This window comes from Pan paniscus, chromosome 1, assembly GCF_029289425.2.
Source record: "Pan paniscus chromosome 1, NHGRI_mPanPan1-v2.0_pri, whole genome shotgun sequence".
NCBI classification, from domain to species: Eukaryota; Metazoa; Chordata; class Mammalia; order Primates; family Hominidae; genus Pan; species Pan paniscus.
Window position 1 is genome coordinate 184,288,848 of NC_073249.2, and position 14,373 is coordinate 184,303,220.

Consider the following 14,373-nt stretch of genomic DNA (forward strand, 5'->3'; position numbering starts at 1 on the left):
CCTAAAGAAATTCAATTTAGAGTATCATAACTTTAAGATGTTAAATGTAACTTTCACATTAACCTTAAGTAAAATAGTTACAGAATATACACAAACGGAAATGAGAAGAAAAGAAAAGTGTTTTACTATCCAAAGTCAACTAAACATAAAAGGGTAATGCAGGAAATAAGTGGGGGAAGCTAACAAAGCATATAGAAGACAAATAGCAAAATGACAGAAGTAAGACCCCCCTTTTCTGTAATTATTTTAAATGTAAATGGATTAAACTCTACAATAAAAAGACAGAGATTGGCAAATTGGATAAAAAAAGTCCAACTACAGTTGGCTCTCTGCATCTGTGGGTTCCATATCTGCCATTTCAACCAACCCTGGATTGAAAATATTAAAAAAAATAAAAATAACAATATGACAATAAAATGCAAATAAAAATGATACAGCATAACAACTATTTATACAACACTTACATTGTATTAAGTATTGTAAGTAATCTAGAGATAATTTAAAATATATGGGAGAATGTGCATAAGTTCTATGCAAATACCTACACCATTTTATATAAAGGACTTGAAAATTTTGTATCTGTGAGGGGTCCTGGAATAAATCCCCTTATGATACTGCAGGATGACTGTATACACAGTCTAAAAGATAAAAGTAGATTGAATGTGAAAGAATAAAAAAAGACATTTCATGCAAATAGTAACCAAATTAGAACAGGGAAATTACTACACTATACTAATATCAGACAAAATAAACATTCAATTTCAAAAAGGTTACAAAATATTGTAAAATATATTATATATTAATAAAAGGCTCAATATAGTAAAAATATATCATAATTATACATATTTTGGCAAATAATAAGACCATCAAAAAACAAAAGAAAAAATTTACAGAATTGAAGGGAGAAACAGACTGTTCAAGAATAAATGGAGTCAATACCCTACTCTCAATGATGTATTAAATAACCAGACCAAAAGTAGGTAAGGAAATAGAGGACTTGAAAAACACAATAAGCCAACTAGAGCTAACAGACATATACAAGATGCTATAACCAACAGCAATAGCTTACACATTCTTCTCAACTGCACACAGGACAATCTACAAGATAGATCATATGTTAAACCACAAATTAAGTCTCAATAGATTTTAAAAAACAGATATCATACAAAGTATCTTCTCCAACTGAAACAGGATAAAGTTAGAAATTAACAGGAGGAAAACAGAAAAATTCACAATTTGTAGAAACTAAACAACACACTTTTAAAAAACCAATGGATCAAAAAATAAGTCACAAAGAAATTAGAAAATACTTGGCCAGGTGTGGTGGCTCATACCTGTAATCCCAGCACTTTGGGAGGCCGAGGCGGGTGGATCATGAGGTCAGGAGATTGAGACCATCCTGGCTAACATGGTGAAACCCCGTCTCTACTAAAAATACAAAAAAAAAAGTTAGCCAGTCGTGGTGGCAGGCGCCTGTAGTCCCAGCTACTCGGGAGGCTGAGGCAGGAGAATGGCGTGAACCCGGGGGGCAGAGCTTGCAGTGAGCCAAGATTGCACCACTGCACTCTAGCCTGGGCAAAAGAGCGAGACTCCGTCTCAAAAAAAAAAAAAAAAAGAAAAAAGAAAATACTTAAAGATGAGGCTGGGGGCTGGGTGCGGTGGCTCACGCCTGTAATCCCAGCACTTTGGGAGGCTGAGGCAGGTGGATCATGAGGTCAGGAGATCAAGACCATCCTGGCTAATACAGTGAAAGCCCGTCTCTACTAAAAATACAAAGAAAAAAAATTAGCTGGGTGTGGTGGCAGGTGCCTGTAGTCCCAGCTACTCGGGAGGCTGAGGCAGGAGAATGGCATGAACCCAGGAAGCGGAGCCTGCAGTAAGCCACGATCACGCCACTGCAATCCAGCCTGGGTGACAGAGTGAGACTCTGTCTCAAAAAAAAAAAAAAAAAAAAGATGAGGCCGGGCGTGGTGGCTCATGCCTGTAATCTTAGCACTTTGAGAGGCCGAGATGGGCAGATCACGAGGTCAGGAGTTTGAGACCAGCCTGACCAACATGGTGAAACCCTGTCTCTACTAAAAATACAAAAATTAGCTGGGCATGGTGGTGCATGCCTGTAATCCCAGCTACTCAGGAGGCTGAGGCAACAGAATTGCTTGAATCTGGGAGGTGGAGGTTGCAGTGAGCCAAGATCATGCCACTGCACTCCAACCTGGGCAACAGAGTGAGACTCTGTCTCAAAAAAAAAAAAAAAAAAAGAGAAAAGAAAGAAAATACTTAAAGATCAATGAAAATGAAATCATAACACACCAAAACTTACAGATACAGAAAAAGCAAAGTGAAGGCGGGAAACTTGTAACTGCTTACAGTAAAAAATAAGAAAGATCTCAAATCAACAAGCTAACTTCACAACTTAAAGAACTAGAAAAGGAAAAACAAAACAAACCTGAAGGTAGCAAAAGGAAGGAAATAAAGATTAGAAAAGAGATAAATGAAAGACAGAAATGAAAAACAATCAAGAAAATATACAAAACGCTTTGTTCTTTGAAAAGATCAACAAAATTGACAAATCTTTAATTATATTTACTAAGAAAAAAGAGAGAAGACTCAAATTATTAAATTAGGAAGTGAGGGCATTACAACAGATACTAGAGAAATAAAAGTGATTTTAAGAGTGTACTATGAATAATTGCATATCTAGAAACTGGATGACCTAAATGAAATGCAGAAATTTCTAAAAACATGGCCAGGCATGGTGGCTCACGCCTGTAATCACAGCACTTTGGGAGGCTGAGGTGGGCGAATCACAAGGTCAGGAGTTTGAGACCAGCCTGGGCAACATGGTGAAACCCTGTCTCTACTAAAAATACAAAAAAAATTAGCCAGGCATGGTGGCAGGCACCTGTAATCCCAGGTACTTGGGAGCCTGAGGCAGGAGAATTGCTTGAACCCAGGAGGTGGAGGATGCAGTGAGCCGAGACGGCATCATTGCACTCCAGCCTGGACAACAAGAGAGAAACTCCATCTCAATAAAACAAAACAAACAAACAAACAAACAACAAAAAAGAAATTCTAAAAACACAAAGCCTACCAAGACTAAATCACAAAGAAACAGAAAATCTGAATAGACTAACTAGTAAGAAGAATGAATCAGTAAGTAAAATCTCCCAACAAAGAAAAACCCTAGATCTGATGGCTTCATTAGTGAATTCTACCAAACATTTAAAAAAGAACTAATATCCTTTTTCCTAATGTTCCTTTAAGAAAATGAAGGGGAAGAAATACTTCTTAACACATTTGAAGAGGACATAATTACTCTAACAGCAAAGCCAGATAAAGATACCACAGGAAAAGTAAACTACAGGCCAATGCCCCTTAAGAACGTTGATGAAAAAATCCTCAACAATATACTAGCAAATTGAATTCAGTAGCATATTAAAAGGATTATAAACCATGACCAAGTAGAATTCAGTCCTGGAATGCAAGGATGGTTCAACATATTGAAACTAAATCAATGTAATATATCAGGTTAACAGAATGAACAGAAAAACACCCATATAATAATCTCAGTTGATACAGAAAAAGCATTTAACAAAATCCAACATCCTTTCATGATAAAAACACTTAACAAACATGGAACAGAAAGAATCTGCTTCAATATAAAAATCCATATGAAAAATCCACAGTGAACATTATACTCAATGGTGGAAAGACTGAAAGCTTTTGCTCCAAGATCAGACAAGGATGCCTGCACTTGTTATTTCTATCCAACAAAGTACTGGAAGTCTTAGCCAGAGCTATTAGACAACAACAACAACAAAAATAAAAGGTATCCAAATTGAAAAGGAAGAAGTAAAATTACAGTCGTGTATTGTTTAATGACAGGAATACATCCTAAGAAATGTGTCGGTAGGTGATTTTGTCATTGTGCAAACATCATAGAATGTACTTACACAAACCTAGATGGTATATCCTATTACACACCTAGGCTATATGGTTTAGCCTATTGCTCCTAGGCTACAAATCTGTACAGCATGTTACTGTATTAAATACTATAGGCAATTAAACAAAATGGTATTTGTATATCTAAACATATCTAATCAGAAAAGGTACAATAAAAACACAGTATTATAACCATATGGGACTACTGTCACAAATGTAGTCGATTATGCTGCATAACGATATCTCTGTTTGCAGATTATATGATCTCATAAGTAGAAACCTAAATATTTCACCAAAAAAACTTCTTAGAGCTAATAAATTCAAAAAGTAGTAGGACATGAAGTCAACACACATAAATTAGTTGCATTTCTATACTCTAACAATGAACAACCTGGAAAGGAAATTAAGAAAACAATTCTATTTATAATAGCATCAAAAAGAATGAAATACTTAGGAATTAGCTTAATGAAGAGAGGTGAAAGACTTGTACAATAAAAGATAGAAAACATTGGTGAAAAAATTAGGAAGATGAAAATAAATGGAAAGACATTCATGTTCATGATTGGAAAACTATTGTTACAATGTAAATACTATCCAAAGCTATCTACAGATTCAATATAATCCCTATCAAAATTCCAACAATATTTTTTGCAGAAATAAAACAATCCATCCTAAAATTTGTACAGAGCCTAAAGGGACCCCAAACAGCCACAACAATCTTGAAAAAGAAAAACAAAGTTGGAGGACTCACACTTTCTGATTTCAAAACTTACTACAAAGCTGCAGTGTTCAAAACAGTGTCATAATTGAATAAAGACAAATAAATAGACCAAGGGAATACAATAGACATCCCAGAAACAAACTCTCGCATATTTGATCTTGCATATTTGATATTTAAATGTTTGGTAGAATGAAGCCATCAAGTCTAGGGCTTTTCTTTGTTGAATGATTTTCAACAAGAGTGCAAAGACGATGGAGGAAAGAAAGTTTTCTAGTAAATGGTGATAAAACAGAACATCCACATGAAAAAAACTAAGACACTTACCTTACACTATTCACAAAAATTAATTCAAAAAGGATAAAAAGACCTAAACACAAGAGCTAAAACTGTAAAATTCTTTTGCAGAAAACTTAGGGGGAACTCTCCATGACTATGGATTTGGCAATGATTTCTTGGATATGACATCAAAGACACAGGCAACAAAAGAAAAATTTAAAAATTGTATTTCATAAAAACTAAAAACTTTTGAATATGGAAATAACACTACTGGCCAAGTGTGGTGGCTCACACCTGTAATCCTACCACTTTGGGAGGCCAAGGTGGGAGGATTGCTTGAGGCCAGGAATTTGAGACCAGCCTGGGCAACACAACAAGATCCCATCTCTACAATTTCTTTTTAATTAGCTAGGCATGGTGGCATTTGTCTTTGGTCCTAGCTACTCAGGAGGCTATGGCAGGAGGATTCCTTGAGCACAGGAGTTGGAGGTTACGGTGAGCTATGATCTTACCACTGCACTCCTGCCTGAGTGACAGAGCAAGACCCTGTGTCATAAATAAATAAAATAACACTGTCAACAAAGTAGAAAGGCAACCTACGAAGTAGGAGAAAATATTTGCAAATCATGTATCTGATAAGGAATATTAACATCTAGAATATACAGAGAACTTTAAAACTTACAAGAAAAACCAAACCTAATTCAATAATGGGGAAATAATTTAATAGATATTTCTCCAAAGAAGATAAACAAATGACTAATAAACACCTCAAAAGATGCTAACATTAATAATCACTAGGGAAATGCAAATCAAAACCACTATGAGATACTACCTTAGTCCATTTTGTATTGCTATAACAATACCTGAGCTGGATAATTTATAAAGAAAAGGGGGTTATTTGGTTCATGCTTCTGGTGGCTAGCAAGTTCAAGACTGAGCAGCTGCATGTGGTAAGGGCCTTATGCTATTTCAGCTTATGGTGAAAAATGGAAGAGGAGCAGACATGAGCAAGAAGAGCACGTGGAAAAAGAGAAGGCAAGAGAGAAACCAAGGAAGTCAGATTCTTTTCTTTTTTTTTTTTTTTTTGAGATGGAGTCTTGCTCTCTCGTCCAGGCTGGAGTGCAGTGCAGTGGCGCAATCCCAGCTCACTGCAACCTCCACCTCCTGGGTTCAAGTGATTCTCTTGCCTCAGCCTCCCGAGGAATTCAGATTCTTCACATAAACTAAATCTTGCAAGAGCAAGACTCACCCCCACAGGAAGGCCTTAATCTATTCATGAGGGATCTTCCCCATGACCCAAACACCTGTCACTCGGTACCACCTCCCAATACCACCACACTGGGAATCAAATTTCAACATGAAAAGGAGTTTTGGCAGGGACAAGCCATATCCAAACCATAGTACCACTTCACACACTTAGGATGGCTACCATGAAAAAAACAGACAACAACAAATGTTGGCAATGATGTGGAGAAATTAGTATGATTCTACACGGTTGGTGGAAATGTAAAGTGATATAGTTCCTGTGGAGAATAGTATGACAGTTCCTCAAGAAAAAGTAGACACAGAATTTCCATATCATCTGACAATTTCACTTCTGGTTATATACCCCAAAGAATTTAAAGCAGGGATGCAAATATGTATTTGTACACCCATTATTTATACTAGCTAAAATGTGGAAGCCACCCAAGTATCCACTGACAGACAAATAGATCAGCAAAATGTGGTATGTACATTCAATGCAATATGATTCAACCTTAAAAAAGAAGGAAATTCTGACACATGCTATAACATGGATGAACCTTGAAGACGTCATTCTAAATTAAATAAGCCAACCACAAAAAGATAAATAGTACATGATTCCCCTTATATGAAATATCTAGAGTAGTCAAAATCACAGAGACAGATAGTAAAATGGCGGTTTCCAGAGGCTGGATGCAGGGAGTATCTTAGTCCCTTTGGACTATTATAACAAAATACCATAGACTAGGTAATTTACAAACAATAGAAGTTTATTTATCAGAGTTCTAGAGGCGAGAAGTTTAAGATTAAGGTGCTGGTAGGTTTGGTGTCTGGTGAGGCACCTTTCTGCTTCCAAGTTGGCACCTTGTTGCTGCATTTTCCAGAAGAAATGAACACAGTGTCCACACACAGTCTCATTTCAACCTCAAGGCCTTTTACAAAAATGCTAATGCCATTCATGAGGGCTCTGCCAAATCATCTCCCAAAGGCCACATCTCTTAATACTGTTGCATTCTAGTTACCATAACAAAATCCCACAAACTGGGGTCTTAAAACAATAGAAATGTATTATCTCACAGTTTTGAAGGCTAGAAATCTGAAATCAAGGTATTAGTAGGGCCATATTCCTTTTGAGACTCTGGGTAGCATCATTTCTTGACTCTTCCTAGCTTCTGATGATGGCTGCTTATTCTTGTTTTTTTTTTTTTTTTTTGGCTTGCAGCTGCATCATTCCAGTCTCTGCCTCTGTAATCACATGGCATTCTCTCTGTGTATGACTGTCTTCACATGGCATTTCTTCTTGTTATAATTGTACCAGTCATATTGGATTAAGGCCCACCCTAATTAACTCATCTTAATTTGATTACTTCTTCAAAAGTACTATTTCCAAATAATGTCACATTTACAGGTCCTGGGGGTTAGGACTTCAATATATTTCAGGGTACAGGACACAATTCAACACCTAAGAGGCCAAGCACAGTGGCTTATGCCTGTAATCCCAGCACTTTGGGAGGCCAAGGTGTGTGGATCACCTGAGGTCAGGAGTTCAAGACCAGCCTGGCCAACATGGTGAAACCCCATCTATACAAAAATACAAAAATTAGCTGGGTATGATGGCAGGTGCCTATAATCTCAGCTACTTGGGAGGGTGAGGCAGAAGAATCACTTGAACCTGGTAGGCTGAGGTTGCAGTGAGCTGAGATCTCGCCATTGCACTCCAGCCTGGGCGATAGAGCATGACTCCATCTCAAAAACAAAAATGAAAACAAAACACACAAGAGACTAATATACAAAATATATAAAGAGCTCCTGAGACTCAACAAAAAGAATAAATAACTCCATTAAAATTGGTAAAGGATTTGAAAAAATTTTCACCAAAGAAGATATGCAAATGGCTAACAAGCACTTGAAAAGGCAGATACTCAGTATCATTAGTCATTCAGGAAATATAAATCAAAACCACATTGAGACACTACTTCACACCAGCTAGGATGGTTATAATAAAAAAGAGGATAAGTGTTGGAGAAGATGTGGAGAAACTGCAACCCTCATACACTGCCGATGAGATGTAAAATAGTACATCTTCATTGGAAAACAGTCTGGTAGTTCCTCAGAAGGTTAAATGTAGAGTTAGCATATGACCCAATAATTCCACTTCTAGGAATATCCCCAAGAGACATGAAAACATATGTCCATACAAAAACTTATAAATGAACATTCATAACAGCATTATTCATAATAATCACAAAGTAGAAACTATCAAATGTCCAATTGATGAATAAACAAAATGTGATGTATATCTGATATAGTTTGGATATTTGTCCTCACCAAATCTCATGTTGAAATGTGATCTCCAATGTTGGAGGTGGGGCATTAGTGGGAGGCATTTTGATCATGAGGGTGAATCCTTCATGAATGGCTTAGTACCCTCCCCACAGTAATAAGTTCACATGAGATATGGTTGTTAAAAAGAGGCTAAGCCCTTCCCCCTCTCTCACCATGAGACAGACCTACTACTTCTTTGCCTTCAGCCATGACTGTAAGCTTCCTAAGGCCCTCACCAGAAGCAGATGCCATCATTATGCTTCTTGTACAGCTTGCAGAACTGTAAGCCAAAATAAACCTCTTGTCTTTATAAATTAACCAGCCTCGGGTACTCCTTTATAGCGACATAAAATACACTAATGATATAGGAGTTAAAAAGAAATTATTTAGGAAGATTTTGAGGGTAAGGAAGTCCTCATTGAGGTTTTACTTTTCATGAAAAGCACCCCCAAAATCATTTTCTTTTCTAACAAAGAGCAGTCTGTAAAATTGAGCTGCAGACATAGACAAGCAAACTGAAAACTTGCACAGGTGAATGCCGGCAGTTGTGCCAATAGGAAAAGGCTACCTGGGACTAGGCATGATCAAAATGGCGGCTCCATCTTCCCTTCTCTTTGCCAGCCACATGTACAGTAAGGAGCAGACAAGATGGCGCTGGCCAAGTAGAAAACCCATTTGCATATTAAGATCAGGGTGGGGTGACAAACCTTCCCCACACACTATGTAAATATTATACCTGGTCAGGACAATCTGTTGGCCCTACATAAGTCAGACACTGCCTCCTCAATCCTGCCTATAAAATCTGCTGCAGTCTGCTGCAGGCCAGCTTTTCCCTTTCAGATGCCCCTCTCTCTCACAAGAGAGAGCTGCTCTCCTCTCTCCTTTCTTCTGCCTATTAAACTTTCCCCTCCTTAACCCACCCATGTATGTCCATGTCCTTAATCTTCTTGGCATGAGACAATGAACCCTGGATATTTCCCCAGACAATGATGCTGCTTCACTTGGCGGCTTGTCCAGGATCAGAACAGGAACAGAAGGTATAACCATCAGAGTGGTAAGAATGGGAGCAAATCTCAAATCTGTCCTTTAATTTTGAGGTTCTTGGCCTCCATTTTAGAATCAAATCAAACTAAATAAAAAATACTGGGCTCTCATCAACCATTTAAAAACACGGTTAGCGTGGCTGCCAGCCTTACAAGACACAGGGGTGAGGCGTACTGAGGAGAACATGGAGAATCCCCCAGAAACCACGGGTTGCTGGGCATGTTGGCCATGTTTGAATGAGTTACTTTTCATGTTGGGCCTAGCCACCGCATGGGGCTGAGTGAGGTCCTGAAACAACTGAGGATTTCTGGTCAGGGCAACAACCTGCTATTATCCAAAGGCTTCTGGACTAATCCCAGCCTCTGACTGCTTGACAGGGTGTTGGCAAAAAGGATCTCCAGCTATCCTGTTGCAAAATTTCCTTCTTTTCTATCCATGGTTGCCATGTCTCCTATCCTCCCTCTATGTGCAATATGCAGGAAGTTTTACAGCTCAGGGAAGTGATCCTGTTAGGCAAGATCAGGAAATTCTATAGTAACAAAGGATATAACTCAGGGGAATGCTGTTGTGATTTTCTAGGATCAGAGGGTCTCCCCCCACCCGCCACAGTGAGGTCACTCCCTGCCCTTAGTCTGGAGAGCACATGGCATTTCCAGGTCACTCTCTGCCCTTGGTCAGGAAAGCATATGGCATTTCCAGGTCTGTTGGGAATGGGCCCACAAATCTGGCCATAAACTGGCCCCAAAACTGGCCATAAACAAAATCTCTTTGAGCAGCACTGTGACATGCTCATGATGCCCTTGACGCCCACACTGGAAGGTTGTCGGTTTACCAGAATGAGGGCAAGGAACACCTGGTCCACCCAGGGTGGAAAACCACTTAAGGTGTTCTTAAACCACAAACAATAGCATGAGCGATCTGTGCCTTGAGGACATGTTCATGCTGCAGATAACTAGCCAGAGCCCATCCCTTTATTTCGGCCCATCCCTTTGTTTCCCGTAAGGAATACTTTTAGTTAATCTATAATCTATAGAAACAATGTTTATCACTGGCTTACTGTCAATAAATATGTGGGTAAATCTCTGTTCAAGGCTGTCAGCTCTGAAGGCTGAGACACCTGATTTCCCACTTCACACTCTATATTTCTGTGTGTGTCTCTAATTCCTCTAGCACTGCTGGGTTAGGGTCTCCACGACCAAGCTGGTCTCAGACAGGTCACTCTCTGCCCTTAGTCTGGAGAGCACATGGCATTTCAAGGTCAATAGCGCCACCTAGAGGAATAAAAATCCTCTCCATGAGGCACAATGTTGTCCCTTTGCCAAATTCTCCTCCCAATTCTCCTCCCTTTTTGCACCGATATACTAAAAATCAGGCTCTATGCCCCTTCTGTAAATGGGAAAACTCTGCTTTTGACAATTAGGAGTCCTAATTGGCCACAAATGGCCTCTGGCACCAAATTTTAGTCTTGACACTGTCCCATCAGCAGGAAAAATGCCATTTGGTCCCTACGTTCTTTTAAGGCACCTATTCTACCTCCAATTAGAACAGTGCTTAAATAGTAAGGGAATTTTAGGTCCAGAAGTTAACTGGAACCATTCTCTAAGGGGAAACGCTTTAGCATGGGCCATAATAGTAGGATATAGAGTTCAATCTAGTACCCTTTCTCCATTAAAGGGGCCTTGTCCAAATGCAACTACTACATAGTATTTCCTGAGATCCATCTTTGAGGGAGCATGCAGATCACATAAGTCTAGGAAGTCAAAGGGAAATCACAAGTGGAGGACTAGAGTCACATGGGTAATCGTGACTAATCCCAGTTGCTTAGTTCCTCTGGTTCCACAACTAGGGGTCATGCCCGCAACCATGGGTGGCACATTTAACAAGGTGCTGGGACCCAGGAACCAAGGAGGGAAAACAGTAAGGGGGATGCCCTCACTGTCTTCCCCTCCACCCTGGGTCACACTGAAAGGAATAGGATTAAAGGGACGTCTTTTTCTCGCTTCTCTTTCTAAATGGGTAACAGACCATCTTCAGCTTGCACCTCTCTGTAGTGCTTTCTGAAGCACAAGGACTCCGTTGACCCTGAGACTTTGAAGAAAAAGTGGCTCATTTTCTTTTACACAAGAGCATGGCCTTTTTACTAGATCTTCGCAAGAGTTGCACAATCAACCCAGCCCTTATAGCAGTCATATCAGGCGACCTACAGAGAATGATTCCCCCAAATTAGAGAAGCAACTTCCAGGGAAACCATCTGAGGATCCCCCTTATTTGGGGCCCCCCTCAAGTTCCCTTCTCATTGCAGGACCTTAGGCAAATAAAGGGAGACTTAGGCCAATTTTCTGACGATGCTGATAAGTATATAGAAGCTTTCCATATTTTTTTTTTTTTTGAAACGGAGTCTTGCTCTCTCACCCAGGCTGGAGTGCAGTGGCGCGATCTCAGCTCACTGCAACCTCCACTTCCCAGGTTCAAGTGAGTCTCCTGCCTCAGCCTCCCAAGTAGCTGGGACCACAGGCGTGTGCCACCACATCCAGCTAATTATTGTATTTTTAGTAAAGACGGGTTTTCACCATATTGGCAAGGATGGTCTTGATCTCCTGACCTCGTGATCTGCCCACCTTGGCCCCCCAAAGTGCTGGGATTACAGGCATGAGCCACCACACCTGGCCTCCAAAATTTAACTCAAGTGTTTAACCTCTCACAAAGGGATATTATGCTATTCCTAAGCCAAACCCTAACCAAGGTTGAAAACCAGGCAGCTCTGCAGACAGCAGAGAAATTTGGAGATGAGCAATCTGTCTCCTATGGTAGGTCAAAAGGAAAAGAGAAAATAGAGAGAGTAAAGAAACAGGGGAATCATCATTCCCAATTGGAAGAGAGGCAGTACTTATTGACAACCCTAACTGAAACCCTCAAATGCAACTTCCAGATGCCCTGGTTCTTCCTGCCCACCATCTACATTGTCAGCTCCTCCAATTCTACAACACAAACCCCAAGACTTTTCTATGGTATTTTTCCTTCCTTTTTTCATGGTTTATAATGTTCCTCCAAACTGGGAAAAGTTAATTTCCCCAAACCTTAAAATGCTTTACTTAGAGTTGAGCTTGGAGGAAGGGAACCCAGAAGCTTGACATGCTGGCAAAAGGGTAAAAGTTTTACGGTTTTTTTTTAACCAGTGGGCTTTTGGCTTCTCTCTCTCTGTGCAAACTGGTAAAATGAATAATAAGAATCACTGTTTATATTCTCTGTTAAGTTTTAATTAATGAAAGAGGATTTGTGAGGTTGGTCTTAAGTTGCAGCCAGTCTAGTGTGCATTGTGTGTCTTTCTGCATGATTCTGTTAAAAGAAAGGGTACCTTAGGTTAGGATACAGGCCCAGGACCTCATAAGCCTGTTGATCAAGCCAGCTCAACAAAATGTTCAGTAACAAACTTTGCTACAGGCCTCTTCTTGTTTTATGTCCTTGGGAACATGACCTGTAACCACATGGCAATACTTTGTTTTAGTCCCCACCATTGTAAAATGGTGACTGTCTTCTGTGCTAAGTCAGTTCCTGGGTGGGGGTCTCAAACTCAGATAAGCCAGTTTATCGATCTGGGTGGTGCTAGTTGATCTATCAAGGGCGGGGTTTGCAAAATATCTTAAGCACTGACCTTGAGAGCAGTTTAGAGAGAGTCAAAATCTTGTAGCCTCCAGCTGCATGGCTCCCAAGCAATGGTTTCTAATCTTGTGACTAGTTTCTTGGTCTGCTCCCCAGGAAAGAGGGATGGTTATCATCTTTGTTTTAGACGATAAACTGTAAATCACACTCCTTCCAGAGTTGGTTCAGCCTATGTCTAGGGATGGGGAAGGGCAGCTTTGGGGCTGGAAGCAAGATGGAGTTGGTTGGGTCAAAACTCTTTCACTGTCTCAGTCACAGTGTTGCAATGAAGGTTTCAAAAGCTGCTTACCACCCCTTTGAAAATACCTCATACACTCGCAGCTAAGTCATAACCTAATTTAGGCTGGTTGGTTTCACCTGTGAGGTTACTTTTTGTAAAGTTCAAAAGCTGAAAAACTTAACTGCTAGGTGTGGCTAAAGTCAAGTAACAAGGGACTTAAAATGATTTTCTTAAAGAGTGCTCAGTTTGATTAAAAGCGGATATCCAAGCAAGGGTATATTTTAAAAACCTTTATGCTTTTCTCTTCTTGGAGCCTGTTTTTTTGAAAAAGGGCTTTTTTCTTCAGTCAACTGAACTATTTTTCTCCATTTTTTTTGTCTTGCCACTCTTAATGCACACATAAGAGGCCCTAAGATAACTTCTGGTAGTCTGGGACTTCTTGGGAAAAACAGAGGAGGTGCCACAGACCCTGTTTTGGGAAAACACATACACACACACACGCACACACCCTCTGTTTCCCTCATGAAACCCCAGGAATTAAAAGCAGATAGATCTCTCTCAAAATCAAAGGTGCTGTTCTGTTTCGCATTGTGTTATCTGATGGTTTTAAGTTTTGGGGCTATCAAATTACTTTGCATTATGAGAGGGCTTTGTGTAATAACTAGGTAAAAAATATACCTTAAGGGATGGCTAATAGAAGTTATGGAGGGATACTTACTTCTTTGCACATCTGGATCAGAGAAGCATGCTGTTGGCTACCTGGAAGATTTGGAAACATCCCCACCCCAAATTAAGGGATAAGGCTCCCATGGGGAGTGGGCTGATTACAAAATGGGCTGATTGCCTTTGGGTTGCCTTGCAATGAAATGCGTGGTAGAAGCACTACACTGTCTTCTCCCCATAGTATTTCCCTCCTTTTGGGAATCCAGGATCCACTATAAAA

The 14,373-nt window shown here is 39.8% G+C and overlaps 1 protein-coding gene across 5 annotated transcripts in view; it reads right to left on the reverse strand.

The window, feature by feature from the left end:
* The window catches only part of CCDC30 (coiled-coil domain containing 30), a 176,464-nt gene that overhangs the window by 134,073 nt on the left and 28,018 nt on the right, over positions 1-14,373 (reverse strand). Inside the window, exon 1 of one of the 5 annotated variants that reach the window (XM_055094525.3) lies at positions 1,335-3,373. The exons of the other annotated variants lie outside the window; for them this stretch is intronic. Within the exon in view, the coding sequence (XP_054950500.1) occupies positions 1,335-1,376 (42 nt within the window). The 5' untranslated portion in view covers positions 1,377-3,373. Of the gene's footprint in view, positions 1-1,334; positions 3,374-14,373 lie in introns of those variants that run through there. 5 annotated transcript variants of the gene reach the window in all.